General features: G+C 41.4%; 1 protein-coding gene across 1 annotated transcript in view; it reads left to right on the top strand.

Moving 5' to 3' along the window:
- The window catches only part of kl-3 (dynein heavy chain 8, axonemal kl-3), an 895,452-nt gene that overhangs the window by 97,873 nt on the left and 778,837 nt on the right, over positions 1 to 18,742 (top strand). The window contains exon 6 of the mRNA XM_070997912.1: positions 18,496 to 18,707. Coding sequence (XP_070854013.1) covers positions 18,496 to 18,707 — 212 coding nt within the window. The remainder of the gene's footprint in view (positions 1 to 18,495; positions 18,708 to 18,742) is intronic.

Below are 18,742 nucleotides of genomic sequence, written 5' to 3'. Positions count from 1 at the left end.
TTCATCAATTTTAACCCCTTTTCGTCAAACGTGACAGTACTCCAGCCTCTTGTAGCCTTTTTACGGAAATCAGATTTTCTGCAACTTCTCCGCAGTATAGTACGTCTTCCAGCGTTATCTGATATTCATTTTCCAAGCGGACGACCCCACGCTTTGTTGCAAAAATATACTCCCTATGCTTGGCTACAGCAATCTTTATGGGAGTTTCCAGGTCAGCATAGGCCACAAATAATGACTCATCATTTATGAGGTGGTCGGTAGCACCCGAGTCAAGAATAATATTCAAGTTCCCGTTTAAATTATTCATATTTTGATTCATACTCTAAAGCATGAACGCGAAGCCTGGCTTGGTTTTGCTGTGTGCACTTGTTTATTATTTTCATCATTTATTGGTTTTTTATAACCGTAACAATCCTTTTTCATGTGTCCTAGTTTTCCACAGTGGTGGCATTTTATGTTGTTAAGTTTTTGTTTTATGTTATATGGGTTTTGCGTATTATTATTTCTGTTATAACTTTTAGCATTAATTTTATATTTGCTATTGTTTTTATAATTTGCTTTATAGTTATTGTTAAAATTATTTTAAGCCTCAGCCTGCATAACTTTTTTACTAGTATCGTTACTAGCATTTTTAATTTTTACTTCATGGTCTAGTAAGCGATTCTTCACAAAAGCTAGCGATATTTTTTCCTCCAAAAGCGTCTCTATAGCTGTGATACCCCGTCATAAAATGCTGGCAATGGAAGCAGCAAGTACGAAACTCTGTCCATTTCGTCTAATTTAAAACCCGACGCCAACAGTTCGCCAACCAGTTCATCAAAAACAACAAAATGAGTAACTAATGCCATTTCACTCTTAGGCTTTAGCGAAACCAACTGCTTGCGTACAGATAACTGTGAAGCAAGACTTTTCCTCTCATACACGGAATCTAGACTTCTGAGAATTTCGCGAGCTGTGTTGTTGCTAGTTGCGAAACTCAAGAAGGAGTCACTCAAATGTTCTATCAGTGTACTTTTAGCACTCCTCTCTGCCATAATCAAATTTTCATCCAAGTCGTCAGCAATTTCACTGTCGATCATTTTCCACACAGAATTTTTATCGCCGGCAAACGGTTTAATGTTTCGCTTTGACTTGTCCATTGCGTACATATGTATGTAGGCTATGTATATTAGCACGTGTTATGCTAATTCTTAGAAATAAAATTTTTATGCACTTTTAATTTCTTAAACGAACGTATTCCAGCCAGTTAGATTGCCTTACCATTGTTAATTCCGGGATCCTTAAAAAGATAGGGGATAAGATTGTAGTCAAAAACACTCAGTGAAAAAGTATATAAATATCTTTGCTGTTCCGGGGCCAAGAAGATTTAGTTATTGTTGCATCATTGGCTTTGTATAGATTTCCATCTTTTCGTAAAATAGATGTATAATGTCCTTCGTTAAAACCTTGGCCATGATGAAACATTGCACTTGATAAACAGTATACAGGATACCCACGTTCATATTTACGATTTTTTTAAGTTTGTGGACGGTTTGTGGGCGTTAGAGTGGGCGCCAAATCCCAATACCCTAGCTCTTATAGTTTCCGAGATCTCAGCGTTCATCCGGACGGACAGACAGACGGACAGACGTTAGAAAGGTCGCACACCCAAAGTATCCGAAGATGGTTATCTGATAGGAACATGTCCGATTATGTTGGGGAATAATGTTTCCTATAATTGTAAAACTAATTTAGAAATCAAAAGAACCCCATTAAAATAAAACTCACAAATTAATGATTCTCAGATGTGGAATAATTTAGTCTAAGATTCTCTCCTTTCCACAAATGGGTCATAAACATGTCATAAAAGGGATTCAGGCAAGAGCTACCCGAACATGCGCACCTGTCCATTACCTGACCGCAATAAAAGGGACACATGCACAAGCCTGAAGGCGCACGGTCATTGACAAGATCATGGGCCTCACGCCAACGACATAACGGCTGAATGCCGTTGAAGTCACGACCGCCCAACAATTCGGAAGTAGCCGACATATCTCAGTCAAGGAAATATTTTCCACTCTCCGTTCCTGTAATTTTAACTCGAAATAAAAAGTCAGAAGTTTATTTATTTTATTCATTTATTTTGGACGCTAAATTTTCTAAATTCCGCAGGGTTTCCATTGAGTAAATGATTGCTGGGTTCCTGAACTGAAGAAACTGAGTCAGAGTCGATTTCTGATATATTTTGAAGAAGGATGAATGATGGCTTTCGCTTAGTCTAAAATAACATAACTGAGCGTAACTTTTTTAAAATTTTCCAGTTCAGGAACCCAGCAATCAGTCGGTGTTCCTGAACTGAAGAAAGTAAGGATCAGCGCGTATAGGCTCCTACCTTTAGACACCTTGACAGGATCCAGCCAAATCTGGTTTGTTGTGGGTAAATGGTCTTCTTGGGGCGGTGTGGCCTGATCGCTAAAATAGATGAAGTCCCAAGAACGAAGGGTAATCAAAAAACACGTGGGTACTTCGGGGATTTTTGCGCGACGTGCATAGGTGTTTATTGGTACACTTGGAAATAAGAACTAGTTTAGCGTAACTTAACTTAGGCGCTCCAGAGCGGAGGGGAAACTTAGGGGATAGATGGAGAGGGAGAGAGTGCGAGATGTAGACATCTGGATAAAACTGCCGCTCGACACTGCCTCCTGAAATTAAACGCCCTTTTGACGTAAGCATTCACCCTCCCTCCCCCAACCTCAGGATAGTAGGCTCAGGAATATCTTGGAAGTGGCGATCGGTCGTCCGTATGGTGGCCCTTTCCACACTCTTAGCAGTGATGACTACTGCGGCAGGAGTCCTTGGAATGATTGTGAGCAAAGCAATTGGAGCAGTACTTCCGGTTATGTACTTCCTGGAGCCGATTTTGGGGGCTTAGCAGTAGAAAGTGGTGGTACTTTTGTAGGGGATGGAACTTTTGGCAGACTCCGCATTGGTAGGATTTACGGAAACTTGCGCTGAATAGGACGAAATGGTGTGTGAAACTGAGGCTCGATTTGTGTGTTTGGACTGGACGTGGAGGAAATTGGCAGATTGGAAGCTATCGACGGCCTCAAGAGTTCGATGGCGCTCCGTCAAAAAGGAATCTTGCTCAAGCCACGTAGGAATTTCGGCTTTATTTTGGACGGATTGCTCCCATAATAAGATAGTAAGCTTTGGTATTTTTTTCGAGCACATATAAATCAGGATAGGGTGCAAATTCTCAATATTAACACCGGAAAATTTTAAAAAGTTAAGCAACCTTGAAAAATGCGTTGAAGTTCCTTAAGGCTGCTCCCGACTCCTGTGCTATGGATTGCACATTGAAAAGTGTTTTCAGGTGACAGTTCACCTGCAAACGCTTATTTTCGAAACGCTCAGTTAGGTTATTCCAGGCTGAGCGAAAGCCATCATTGGTGAGTGGGGATCTTGAAACTATGGAATGAGCTTCGCCACTTGTTTTTGAATTTGAATGGAATAATTTTTCAACGGGCGTTAGACTCGGATTGTCTATGTATATTGCCGTGAAAAGCTCCGGGAAAGTCGGCCAGCGAAGATAATCGCCAGAGAGATCCTCTGTGTCGATAGGAGGGAGCCGACAGCCATAAGACGTGGAATTTTGGGACGGACTTACTGGAGCTTGAGGTATTTGGGAGGAGCCTTTCATATTTCAAATATTTCATAAGTGGAGTACGTTTGGTAATACTTGGACTTTATTATGGATTTCGTGTCTGCGGGGCTCTCGCCTGCAGCCACAATGCAGTCGGAGCATACGTCGTATGCTGCCTTTACCGTTTGCCACAAGGAATTGAAGTGATCGAGTCGGATTTTACAGGTGGACAACGTTGGGGTAGGAGCGTTCACAGTGGCATCAAAGTGAATCAGCTGTGGCCGTAAATAGGGTTAAAGCGTATTTTACTGATCTTGCCATGACGAAAAATTATTTCGAATTTTAATTCAGAAGTAAGGAAACGGACTAGAATCCAATTGGAATTTAGGAACCAATCAAGATTGTAAATATATACGGTCACACTGATGGATAGGCAGATTCAAAAAATATTTATTATATCGGATGGTCGGACTTATTTAAGGAATTACGGACTTTAATTTTGTTTGTTTGAAGGAAACATTTTTTGTGAGCCCTTGACCCACTGTGCACTGCAGAAAATACGTATGTATGTACACTGTACATATGTACATATGTGGGGTGCGGATAGCGGAATAACGTTGCGGGAATTGTAAAGACTTCGCTTATGTTTTTGTCACCTGCACAACTAAATTGCAAACGTTTTGCTGGAGTAAATTTGTGGATATTGTAACTTTGTTTTTAATTTTAGAAATAATTTACCCGTAATTGTAGGTCGAGAAAAGTAGTTGGAGTGGACTGTACTAGAATATTTAGCGAGAATAAAATGTGCCACCTACCGGCGGTAGACAGATTTAAGCGTCATGAGCGTTAGAGTGGGCGTGGAAAATTTTTGGATCAATCTGTAGGTATTGACGAGACCAATACATTTCAGCTAAAGTTTTTTATTTAGCATGAAAATTGTGGGCGTCACAGGCTTGGGCGGTTTGTGGGCGTTAAAGTGGGCGTGGAATATTCGCGTAACAACCTGGAGCTGCGTACAAGGATACGAAATCTAAATCTCAAATCCCAATTCTCTATCCTTGATAGTTTCCGAGAAGTTTGTGGGCGGTTTGTCGAACGATGTTCATATTGCTGGTGGAGGTAGAAAGAGGTTGTTCCATGTAGGAAGCAATTATTTGTGTCTCGTTCAACATCTTCTTCATCTGCAGATGTTTTGGAATTTATACACCAGGAATTCCCATCTCAAAACATATCAGTGGAGGAGTTTAAATTTCCATATGTTCGTAGGATATCTTTATTTAAAATATCTGCTCCTCCTAAAGTATTTCATGTACTAAATTCTAAAAGTTTTTGGCTTTATGACAAATTGGACAAATTTATATAATTGTTTAAATATTGAAAGTGCTACGGAACTATTTTACAGTGTCCTAAACTCTTTTTTCTGTGAATGTGTTCCTGATAGTTATCCTCCTAAGTTAGACAGGCCTCCTTGGTTTTCTAATCAGTTGCAAAGACTTAGAAACTTAAAAACAAACTTCTATAAAAAGTACAAAAAGTCGGGTAGGCCATCCGATTTTTCAAGATATGTGGTGGCTCGTATTAATTTTAATGTACTTGACAGTCATTGCTATTCCATGTATTTGAACCAATGTAAATTTGAATTTTCAAAGTATCCGAGGCAGTTTTATAACTTTGTCTATGCTAAGCTAAAGTTTTCAGAATTGACATCATCAGTACGATTAAACTCTATTAAGGCATCTATGGATCCCGAAATTGCAGATTTGTTTGCTGAATTTTTTCTATCTCATCTGTTTTTCCTACTATCTAAAAAGAAACATTTGAACGCATTTTTACCACTCATTTGCAACATTTGTGCTCCTCTTTGATATCTCCGTGTCAACATGGTCTTGTTTGCTCGAATTGACATCTTTTGTAATAGATGGATTTAACAAAAAATGGCAGACAGACGTTATATTTACAGATTTTAGTAAAGCCTTTGAATCTGTAAACCACTCTCTTATTTTATTCAAATTAGATCAGCTCGGGTTTCCAAATAATCTGTCTGTCTGTCTGTCATTTAGTCATTTAGGCCCTTTGCTGTTTACTCTGTTTGATGATCTTCCCTCTATCGTAACTCACTCTCGTTTATTAGTGTATTCTGATGATGTTAAGCTTTGTTTTTCATATAATAATATTATTGAGTCTGGTTTCTGCTTGCAGTCAGACATTAATACATTCCAGGAATGGTGTCAGTACAAACTTTTGAATTCAAACTGTCTTAAATGCAACGTTATGACTTTTTATAGGGGTACGCCAACGTTCATGAGTTACTCTCTTCAGAACTTGTCCCTGGACCAAATATACTCAGTAAACGATTTAGGTGTTATCCTAGATCCAAAACTTAATTAATTAATTTGACTCCCACATAACCTCTAATGTAAATAAAGTTATGGGTGTTCTTGGGTTTAAAAAGCGTTGGTCTAAATAATTTTATGATCCATACACTACCAAATTATTATTATTCGGCACGCTGCAACAGGTATTGCCTGTGTTGGCAAAAGGATCCAATATTTTGCTGTATGTGTATTTATATACTTGAATGCACTATAACTTTTCGGCTCAAAATTTTATATCAGAAGTTTTGTATGTTGAACGTACGATCAGCACGACACTTTACCTGTTTAAGAGGTGTTTTTTTTTGATTATCTACAACATCACCTATAACTAATATAATTAATAGTTTTAATTCGCTTTCATATTGATTTACCTTAAAAAATAGTTTTAGAGTCGGCGAATTGGTTACAAAGTTTAGAACTCATACGCTCTGTTGCACCGTCGAGTGCTGCCTACGAGCGGGAAATGTCCAGCGATCTCAGCCGCAGAAAGGAGAGCAGGGGTCGCACAGTGCTACCTCTCCAAACTAACTAGAAAGTTAATCGAGGAGGAGCACCAGTTGTCCGCAGCGGTTATGATTGGTGGAAACAGCTACAAAACCCCAATCGACACCGGGGCAACGCCAGCTTCGTTAGCGAAGAAATGGCAGACAATCTTGCTGCTCTAGGAAGAATTACAAGGACGAGACAGCAAGTTATGTTGGCAGACGGAAGATGGGGCGGAAGAGATGAACAGCTCGAGGTGGAGGTCAAATTCGGCAACCAAAAAAGAAAAGAAAGTAGTGGATCCATTGGCGTTGCGATGGAACTTCCTTACTCGTGTTGAGACCAAAGTAAGGTGTGCTGAACACGGGGTCATAATACCAGCCAGGAACCGACACTATGGGGGGCTCGAGGAGAAGCTTTCGGTAGCAGTCGTTCAACAGAAAAGCGACCTGAACGATTCTACAACGTTCCTGGAAACAGAGCTAGCAGACTTTAACACCATGGCGGGAACGTCGAACATGGCAGAACAGATCAATGATGGATGATAAGCCAATCAAGCAGAGATATTACAATAAGATCCCAAAAAACCAAGGGGAGATCAATGCAAAGGTGGACTAGCTTCTCCAAATGTGGTTCATAGAGCATTCAAAGAGCCCATTCCGCTCCTCCATCGTGATGGTGAAAAAGAGGACAGTCAAGTGGAGACTGTGTGTCGACTTTAGACAGATCAACGCCAAGTCTGTAAAGGAGGCCTACCCAATGCCCCGAATAAGTTATATTTTCGACCAACTGAGGGAAGCGCAGTGCATCAGCAGCTTGGACCTGAAGGATGGGTAGTAGCAAATCCCACTGGAAGAAACCAGCAAACAATACACGGCTTTCACAGTACCAAGCAAAGGTATGTTCCAGTGGAGGGTGATGCCGTTTGGTCTCCACTCTGCGTCTGCAACCTTTCAGCGGGTTTTAACCATGAAATTGGCCCCGAAATGCCACCTCACGCGTTCGCTTACCAAGATGACATAATAGTGATCGGACACACTAGAAGAACACAAGGAAACCCTGAGATAAGTGTTCCGGCGTCTAAGGGAACCAAACTATTTTCTGCCGAGAGATTTCTTCACCAGGCTGGCGGATCAGGTCCGGCAACGGAAGCAGGGCTTCAGCGAGTCGTTCAAGGATTACATGATCGACATGCAGACGTTGGTGAGGCCACCTAGCTATTCTACGAAAGAGACTTTAAGGGTCATTAAGAGAACTGCACCCCAAGCCTACGGATTTTCTTAAGAGCATACAAAGTGTCGGACCTGGATACGCTAATGATCCTAGCCGATGAGTACGAAGAACTTGAAAAGGAACGGGAAGATTTTGCACAGGAGAACAGGTTTTCAAAGACCAAGTAGGCGTCACAAACGCAGGTAACATGCAGAAGATGCGAGGAGACAGATAACCAGGACACACAATGGTCACCACCACACCAAGCCAGACGACAGCAGGTAACAGACGCACCACGCGGAGGCCAATGGACACCACCCCCACAGCAACAGAGGCAGCCAAACAATACCTTGTGGAGGCCACCAAGCAACACACAGAGGCCACAAGACGCCACCCATATCATAGACACGCAGGAGGCCTGTCGGAAATGCGCCGGGAACGGACACTGGGCTAGATGTCGAAACCAGCGGCTGATATTTTGCTGGATTTGCGGCAAGGTTGTTGTCAGGAGCGTCGATTGCTGCCAACGATCGAAAAGTGGCCAGCGATCTCAGCCACAGAGAGGCGAGCGGGAATCGCACAGTGCTACCTCTCCAAACTAACGGGCAAGCTAATCGAGGCGCAGCAACAAAGCAACAATCGACACCGGAGCAACGGCAAGCTTCGTTAGCGAAGAAATGGCGGACAATATTGCTTCTCTAGGAATGATTACAAGGACGAGAAGGCAAGTTAGGTTGGCACACGGAAGATGCGGCGGAATTAATGCGCAGCTCGAGCTGGAGGTCAAATTCGGCAACAAACAAGTGACCAAGACCCTGTTGATTTTATCCGGAGTAGTGGATCCGTTGGTGCTGGGATGTAACTTCCTGAAACAAGTCGGAACCGAGATAAGGTGTGCTGGACACGAGATTATAATACCAGCCAGGAACCGAAACAATGGATGTCTCGAGGAGAGGCTATCGGTAGCAGTCGTTCAACAACAACGAGTTAGACGATACTACAGCGTTCCTGGAAGCAGAGCTGGCAGATTTCAGCACAAACACCAGATCAAAATGAAGGATGAAAAGCTAATCAAGCATAGATTCTACCTCAAGAACCCAAATGGGGTTCATAGAGCATTCAAAGAGCCCATACAGCCCCAATACCGTGATGGTGAAAAAGAAGACAGGCAAGTGGAGACTGTGTGTCGACTTCAGACAGATCAACGTGAAGTCAGTGAATGCCTACCCAATGCCCCGCATAAACTACATCCTAGATCAACTAAGGTAAGTGCGGTACATCAGCAGTTTGGACGTGAAGGATGCATACTGGCAGATCCCACCGGAATAGAATAGCAGGCAATACACGGCGTTCACGGTACCAGGCAAACGTGTATTTCAGTGGAGGGTAATGCCGTTCGGACCTCACTCGGCGACGTCAACGTTTCAACGAGTGTTAGATAGAGTAATTGGCCCTGAGCTGTCACCTCAGCTCAGTGATCGGTCGCACGCTAGAGGAACACAAGAGAAACCTTAGAGAAGTGTTCCGGCGTCTAAGGGAAGCGAACCTGAGGCTGAATCCAGAAAAATACCAATACTTTAAGAAGGAACTGCTGTACCTCGGACATCGAGTGACCAGCGAGGGAATAGGAACAGATCCAGAAAAAGTAGACGCCATTGCTGAACTGGAACCGCCATCGACCGTCAAAGAGCTCCGGAAATACCTAGGAGTAGCGTTGTGGTACCTCCGATTTGTACCAGATTTTTCCAGAATCGTCACACCCCTGAATAACCTGCTGCGCAAAGTCAGTAAGTGGGAGTGGACACCGGAGCACCAGATGGCGTTTGAGGAAGTAAAGGCAAGACTGTGGCAGATCCGGTGCTAGCATGCCCGGACTTCAGTAGAACTTTCATCCTGCAAACAGACGCCAGCGACTACGGCATCGGATCAATACTGACCCAGGACACCGAAAAGGGCTCCTATTCGAGCCGAACACTGAACGGCGCGGAAAAGAACTACTCAACAACGGAGAAGGAGTGCTTGGCGATCGTCTGGGCAATCCGGAAGCTCAGGCCACATCTGGATGGTTACCACGTTAAGGTAGTAATTACAAGTACAAGACGGCAAGTTAGCTTGGCAGCTCGAGGGAGAGGTCAAATTCAGCAACAAACAAGTGACCATGAGCCTATTGATTTTACCCGGAGTAGTGGATCCGTTGGTGTTGGGATGGAACTGCCTTAAACAAGTCGGTACCGAGCTAAGGTGTACTGGACGCGAGATGATAATACCAGCTAGGAGCCGACACAATGGATGGCTCGAGGAAAAGCTTTCGGTAGTAGTCGTTTAACAGGTAAACGAGTTGGACGATACTACAGCGTTCCTGAGAAGAGAGCTGGCAGACTTCAGCACAATGACGGGAACATCGAATATGGCAGAGCACCAAATCAAAATGAAGGATGACAAGCCAATCAAGCAGAGTTACTACCCCAAGAACCCAAAAATCCAAGGGAAAATAAACGCAAAGGTGAACGAGCTTCTCCAAATGGGGTTCATGAAAAAGATGACAGGCAAGTGGAGACTGTTTGTCGACTTCAGACATATCAACGCGAAGTAGGTGAAGGATGCGCATCTCGAGGTGGAGGTCAAATTCGGCAACAAACAAGTGACCATGAGCCTGTTGATTTTACCCGGAAAAGAGGATCCATTAGTTTTGGGATGGAACTTCCTGAAACAAGTCGGAACCGAGATAAGGTGTGCTGGACACGAGATAATAATACCAGCCAGGAACCGACACAATGGATGGCTCGAGGAGAAGCTATCAGTAGCAGTCGTTCAACAAGTAAACGAGTTGGACGATACTACAGCGGTTCTGGCCGACTTCAGCTTTGTTTTTCATATAATAATATTATTGAGTCTGGTTTCTGCTTGCAGTCAGACATTAATACATTCCAGGAATGGTGTCAGTACAACCTTTTGAATTCAAACTGTCTTAAATGCAACGTTATGACTTTTTATAGGGGTACGCCAACGTTCATGAGTTACTCTTCAGAACATGTCCTTGGACCGAACATACTCAGTAAACGATTTAGGTGTTCTCCTAGATCCTAAACTTAAATTTGACTCCCACATAACCTCTACAGTAAATAAAGCTATGAGTGTTCTTGGGTTTATAAAGCGTTGGTCTAAACAATTTGATGATCCATACACTACCAAATTATTATTTACCTCGCTTGTCCGACCTAATTTAGAATACTGTTCTTCCGTTTGGAGTCCTCAGTATCAAGTGCACATTGACCGTATAGAGTCCGTACAAAAAACAATTTCTTCTTTTTGCCTTACGTGGTTTGAACTGGGATCAAAACGTCAGGTTGCCTTCTTACTCGAGTAGATTGCTATTCATTAATTTGCCTACTCTAGTAAGCCGTAGAATTATGCTTGGTACTATTTTTATGAATAATCTTATCAGAGGCGATATTGATTCTGTAGATTTGGTAAGCCGCCTAAGTTTCAATGTTCCTGTTAGACTAATGCGAAACTACCATCCTATCAACTTGCCACGATGTTCATCTAATTTTAGTCAGCATGAGCCCTTTCGCGTTCTTTCTAATAATTGTAACAACATATATCATTTAATTTGTTCCTCAACTTCTATCCCTGTACTAAAAACTAAAATCTTAGCTCATTTGCTTTAATCTTGTTGATCTATGTTTTGTCCTGTCTTTATTTGTTCTATGTACCTTCCTCGCGAACCGTATTTGCCCGAAATAAAAATGGGCCCGCGCGTAACAAGCACGTGCTTGGTGTCGTTTGGGCCACTTGTTTGTACTGCTCTTAGTGCAACAACGTTTAACAATATATATATTATTGAGTTTGCTGAGACCTGGTTGTTTACGTCAAAAGGGCGTTTAATTTCAGGAGGCAACATCAGTAAAATCCGCTTTAACCCGATATATGGCCACAGCTGACTGTCTGATCCACTTTGAGGCCACTGTCAATGCTCCAGGTGCTCCTACCCCAACGTTATCCGCCTGTAAAATCCGTCGCGATCACCTCAATTCCTTGTGGCAAACAGTAAAGGCGGCATACGACATATGCTCCGACTGCATTATAGTTGCAGGCGAGAGCGCCGCAGACACAAAATCCATACTAAAGTCCAAGTATTACCAAACGTACTCCACTTACGAAATATTTGCCGCGCAGCTGATGGAACAAATCCAAAAAGGCTCCTCCCAAATACCTCAAGCTCCAGTAACTCCGTCCAAAAATTCCACGTCTTATGGCCGACTGTCCGGGACCTTTTTACGGCAATATACATAGACAATCCGAGTCTAACGCCCGTTGAAAAATTATTTCAGTTAAATTCAAAAACAAGTGGCGAAGCTCATTCCATAGTTTCGAGATCCCCACTCACCAATGATGGCTTTCGCTCAGCCTGGAATAACCTAACTGAGCGTTTCGAAAATAAGCGATTGCAGGCGAACAGTCACCTGAAGACACTTTTCAATGTGCAATCCATAGCACAGGAGTAGGGAGCAGCCTTAAAAGAACTTCAACGCACTTTTCAAGGTTGCTTATCTTTATTAAAATTTTCCGGTGTTAATATTGAGAATTGGGACCCTATCCTGATTTATATGTGCTCTACAAAACTACCAAAGCTCTCTCGTTATGGGAGCAATCCATCCAAAATAAAGCCGAAATTCCTACGTGGCTTGAGCTTGATTCCTATTTGACGGAGCGCCATCGAACTCTTGAGGCCGTTGACAGCTTCCGATCTGCCAATCTCCACCACGCCCAGTCCAAAGACACAAAAATAAATTCCTTCAACACAAGGCTAGTTCCGGTACCCAAAGGCTGCGATCTGTGTTCGAAGAAGAACCACCCCGTGCGTATATGTCCACGCTTCCTACAAATGATGGTAGACGATCGCCTAGCCTATATTCAAAAGAAGCAGTTGTGCTCCAATTGCTTTGCAAGCAGCCATCAATTCCGGGATTGCACAAGCGCTCACAACTGTCTCACTTGCCAAGAGCAGCATCACACATTGCTGCATCGAAACAGCGGTCCTACTACTCCGCCGATTCCATCCGACCCTCCAAGGCCAGTATCCGCCTCACTTCCACACATCATTGCGTCCTATTCAGCGCAAGTTTCCGTACAAAAAGTCCCTCCTAAGAATACTCCATCCGAATATTAGGTTCCATACCCCGCCTTGTGTACGTCAAAAGGGCGTTTAATTTCAGGAGGAAGTGTCGAGCGGCAGTTTTATCCAGATGTCTACATCTCGCGGGCTCGCACTGCCGTCCGCTCTTCCTCTCCATCTCTCTCTTAAGCAGATCTTATTTCAAAGTGATCCAATAAACATCTACGCACGTCGCGTAAAAACCCCAAAGTACTCCCGTGTGTTTTGGGTACCATTCGATCTTGGGGCTTCAACTATTTTCAACGATCAAGCCACCGCGCCCCAACACTGGTTGAAACCGGAGATTTTTCCTGGTAAGTACACCACTTAAATTTGGCCAAAGAGCTAGAGGAATGCCTTGAGGAGCCCCGTGCTGAAGGCTACCGAACGGGTCGCAGGTTGAGGATAGCGAGCGCCCTGGTTTTCCAGGGTAGCTACGAATAAGCGTGGAAGTTGGACACGGTCCGGCTACCGCAAGGCCCCCGAACATTAAGCGTAAATAAGTAGACCCGGAAAGTCAGCGGGTATCTGCGCCGTAGCAGTACCGACGACGCGCTTGTGCTGCCGCCTTCGACAAATAGGAGATATATGGATATGGAGAACTTAAAAAACATTAATAACAACAACACTAAAGAGCCCGACAATCTTATAAAGTCGCAACCAGCGACGATAAGAAGTTTTTGTTACATTAAGTTTTTGGTTTTGGAGGATTTGTTGTTATGTTGAATACTAGGCCTCAGCAAGTAATTGGACCAATACCAAATAATATCCTTCATGAAAAAAATAATGTAAGCCATATGCAAAATCAAAAAAATTCCTTTAAAGATGCTCGCATCCTAACAATCGAAATAATCGATATCTTGCCTACGAATGGAATGTCAACGGAGTGTCACGGTACAAAACCGGCCCTAAGCAAGCCAAAAAACACGATTGTACATAAAAAAAAAGAAAGAACGATATAGACGAGTACCTCGACTATCAGATACCCGTTACTCAGCTTAAGTCACCAAATGCAAATGGACATATGCGATGGACGATCTCACCACATAACGGGTGGTAGACAGATTTAAGCGTTATGGGCGTTAAAGTGGGCGTGGCAAACTTTTGGCTCAATTGATAGGTATTGACTAGACTAATACATATCAGTTAATACTTTTATTCTAGCATCAAAACTGTAGGAGCCACAGTTTTGGACGGTTTGTTAGCGTAAGAGTGGGCGTGACACCCAACAAACTTGCGCTGCCAAAGAAGCTCTGAAATCTGCATGCCAAATCCCAATAGCCTAGCTCTTATAGTTTCCGAGATCTCAGCGTTCATACGGACAGACTGACAGACGGTCAGACGGACATGGCTGATCGACTCGGCTAGTGATCCTGATAAAGAACATATATACTTTATATCGGTCGGAAACACGTCCTTTTGCTTGTTACATATATTCCGACGAATCTAGTATACTTTTTACTCTATATAATAATATCACAGTTATTTCAATGCCCTTAAAATTGATCATGTATTTTTATTATTTTCTGAATGTCGAAATTTATGTATGTAGTAATTTCAATTCGCCTCTGCAATGCTCTCATTGACCAATTTTCTATTTGATTTAAAATCGTTGTACAAATTCTCTGTCTTGCAGCGTTTCCATTTCGCTTACGATTTGTCGCGTTTTGTTTTAGTTTTTTTTTGTTATAATTAAACCACGATTTGGCAAAGTGTTTACACGTTTTGCGCTTCAAAAACCGTTCTGTCGTAGAGGATTTTCACTTTCAGCAGTACAATAAAAGGAATTCCAGTCGCATAGTCAATGTTGATGAAGTCCATTTACTCTATGTAATAGGCATTGTAGTCAATATTAATGTTGTACGTGAAAAAGATCAGATCATGTTTGGAAAAGGCAGGCAACGAGTTGGCTGTTGCAGGTAGTGGGAAAATCTGTAGGATATTTAAAGTTAACAGGAAATAAACTAAGTGATTCCATATAGTTTGACAAATGCTTTTCAATTAAAATATTCCTGTTGAAATCGCCAGCAAGAATTACATCGGAGTATTTCAATGAGAGGGTTAATAACAAATCAATCAGCTCAGATTATTCTGTTGTTGTGTGTGGTCTGTAGATACAGTCAATTAAAATTGATGTGTTTTCTCTTTTGTTGAAGATACTTAGAAATATATATATTAGAAATATATATTCAATCGCACTCGTCTCCGGTTGAACGCATACTTTTATAGCATTAAGTTTCTTGTTTATATAAATAGCAACTCCTGCACCTCCACCACTACGATCGGAGCGAAAAAGATTAAAACTTTCACACATAATTGACATATTGCTAATATCGGAGACATATTACTAACCACGTTTCGGATAAACAGATAACATCAATATTAGAGTTTATAAATAAAAAACGGAATTCCTCAATATTTTTAGCTAAGCTTTGTGAGTTCAAGTGTATTATTTTTAAGCCTGGTTTTTGTTTGTCTAGAACTCTGATTATCGCCTGGCTGAATGTCCTGGAGATGATAAAACAAAAAAATAGTTCACGCAAATCAAAGTTAAGTACACAAACAATTAATTTTCTAAAGGTATAATAGTAAATACTTGGAAAGATAAAAAGAAAAAATTCTAAGCATAAATTTATGCTAATTTTATGTGCGAAACGAACTAGACGCAGAGAGGTGTTCTGGAGACAATTCGAACTGTAGCTGATAATGTTTATGCATGGTCTCCAGACAGATAACATCTTCTCTCCCATGCACTCTAACTTGAGTAAAGCCACGACGAGAGTAAACAGCTGATAGGAGCTTTTGTTTTAATGAATACCAATTTACATGCCAAAAAGTTGTTAAAGTCGGAAAATTCAATAAATAGTTATAATCGAAATTGTACACTACATGCAGCAAGTCAGCTGTTATAACTAATACGCTAGTAGGCTAGTTGGCGTTATAGGCTAAGTGGCGCTAGCAAGCATATCTTCATCCCTCTCGTTTTTTCTTGATTTTATTTTAATGTTGCTGACCATTTTGCAATTTATGTTAGTGTTTTAAGGTTTTTTAACTCTTTAAGTATAGTTGTAAAATCTTATTAAATTTTTTTTTCTTTTCGTTTTACTTTTAAGAATTTATTACTTTTGATGTATATTATAAATTTTTTTTTTAACTTGTGTGATTTTTTGTTTTTGAATGTGATTAATGTGATTTGTAATATTAAAACAAGGAAGAACGCTACAGTCGAATACCTCGATATGCAAGCAGCCAAGAGACAGTAAAATGCGCCACCTACCCCTGATCTCAATATATGGTTATGTGGGCGGTAGACAGATATAAGCGTTACGTATATATATTCTTGATCAAGATAACTAGCGGAGTCGATTCCAAAAGGTTTTAAAATCGGACCAGTTACAAAAAAGTTATAGCCAAGTATTAACCAATAGGAGCTTTTGTTTTTATTGTCATTGCGGTTTTAAAAATTTAATAGTTTTCCTTCGTTAATTGTTCGTTTAAATAAATTGACGCATTCGAATTTAAACCTAACAGCATCAGATCCAGCGGTTTCTTGTGAGTACGCCTGTACTCGGCAGCGTGCCGCCTCATCGGTATTTTGTCCCTCAAGTGCTCGAATTTTAGTTTTATTATTGGGTTAACAATAGTGCTCGTCGCATTGCGTGTTTTGACCCTAAAAATCTTCAAAAGTTTTGTTGCCGGTGTGATTCCAAATGAGAAGGAGAGTGTATTAAAAGAAAGTTTTTAGTGATTCGCCATCTTTGTAGGGCACACTGTGCAATCTGACTTCGTACCAAAGGTTAAGGCCTCAACATTCTAAAAAATTAGAGGTACATCTGGCGAATAGGTATTGCTTAAAAGCATGTTGATGAAGTCCATGGCTTAGGACTAGGTTCGATTACAGAAATGTTGCATAATATGTGGGGACCACCTAACATGTCCCAACCCCGGGACTTGGGAAAAAGATCCTTCCTTGGGTTCGTGAATGGAGATCGCTCTCCCCGTAGATATTCAGGACTAATCTACAAGAATAAGACAGTAAAGTCAGGCTTGCATCCCAGATTAGGCGCCTTAAAGAAAATATTGAGGGCTCCACACGGGAGACGTTTTTATAAAGCCAAGCCCACCCCTAGCATTATTTAACATGGACGAAATATGATCAGCAAATTTTAGTGTTGGGTCCAAAAGAACACCAAGATCGTTTATTAGAGTTATTCTATGCAATGAGCCCTCACTCAGCGTGTATGTCGTGTACTGTAGATTGGCTCGACAAAAAGTCATTACCTTACACTTGAAGCCATTTAGGTCCAGTAAATAGACAGAGCTTCATCACTCAGCGTGTATGTCGCATAATGAGGATTGACTTTCAAAAAGCTTTGGGATCGCTAACAATTTAGTAATATCTATAATTGAATGCTTCCACTTTGCTACCCGTCTTGTTGAGAGGAATTACAAACGATTCCTTACACATATTGGGAAATTGTGAATGTAATGCAGTTGATGCGCATGCAAAAACAACATCACCAAGCAGCACTGTAGCTACGACTGACAACGTACAAAAGTAAACAATAGAAATCACAGAAACAATATTTAAAAAGAGATTGCGGAAGAATAACAACAAAAAATAGCACTGCAGCTTCTTCGGACAACGCACAAAGCAATATAAGTCACAAAAACAAAAAACATAAAATTCAAATTGTGATTGGATTTACTAAAAACTTTCACAGAAAAGAAGAAATTTACTCGCGAAGCGAACGAAATAGTGATCCTTATCAATTCAAGGACTGAATAGGACCGTCCTAGAAAAACACAAAGACAAATAAAAATTCGGACCGCAGAAAAAAAAACCGTTCACTTTGAAAGTCATGCACAAAAATGTAAAGAAGCGAGGAATTTGATGAAATAAAAACAAGGAAGAGCGCTATAGGCGAGTATCTCGACTATCAGATACCCGTTACTCAGCTAAATAGATTTATGCAAGCAGCAAAGCGAGATTAAAATGCGCCACCTACCGGCGGTATACAGATTTAAGCGTTATGGGCGTTAGAGTGGGCGTGGCAATTTTTTTTTTGGATCAATCGATAGGTATTAACGAGACCAATACATTTCAGTTAAAATTTTTTATCTATCATAAAAATTGTGGGCGTCACAGGTTTTCGCGGTTTGTGGGCGTTAGGGTGGGCGTGGCAAACTTTTTTTTGGGTCAATCGATAGGCATTGATGAGAACATTACATTTCAGTAAAATTTTTATTCTAGCATCAAAACTGTAGGAGCCACAGTTTTGGTCGGTTTGTGGGCGTTAGAGTGGGCGTGGCACATTGCGCTGCGTAAGAAGCTCAGGAATCTGCACACCAAATCTCAATAGCCTACCTCTTATAGTTTCGAGATCTCAGCGATCACCCGGACAGACAGACAGACGGACAGGCGGACATGGCTAGATCGACTCGGCTAGTGATCCTGATCAAGAATATATATATTTTATGGGGTCGGAAATGTTTCCTTCTGCCTGCTACATACTTTCAGACGAATCTAGTAACTCTACGAGTAAAGGGTATAAAAATCATAACAAATTACTCCGCAAAGATCGCACTCTTTAAAACTCCCGTTCAATAATAAAAATAGTAATTTTATTGTATTTCTTATCCAGAACAAACTGGCGTACAAATCCAATGAAACCTATACTATACACAGAGCTGGAAATGGATTTCAATAACGGCTGTTATATTCAACCAAATTTAGATGTAATGCAAAATGATTTTAATAATGCTGTTCTGTGCTGCACGGAAATAAACTACTTTGTTTCGACGTGGGGAAAGCAGGCCAAAACGCAGGAGAGAAAGGATAGGCGTATTACTGTTGGTAAGTTTATACGATTTTGTTTGGCAATTCATAAA

This window comes from Drosophila suzukii, chromosome Y, assembly GCF_043229965.1.
Source record: "Drosophila suzukii chromosome Y, CBGP_Dsuzu_IsoJpt1.0, whole genome shotgun sequence".
In the NCBI taxonomy this organism is placed as follows: Eukaryota; Metazoa; Arthropoda; class Insecta; order Diptera; family Drosophilidae; genus Drosophila; species Drosophila suzukii.
The sequence above is the reverse complement of the archived record's forward strand: the minus strand, read 5'-3'. Positions and strand labels throughout refer to the sequence as shown.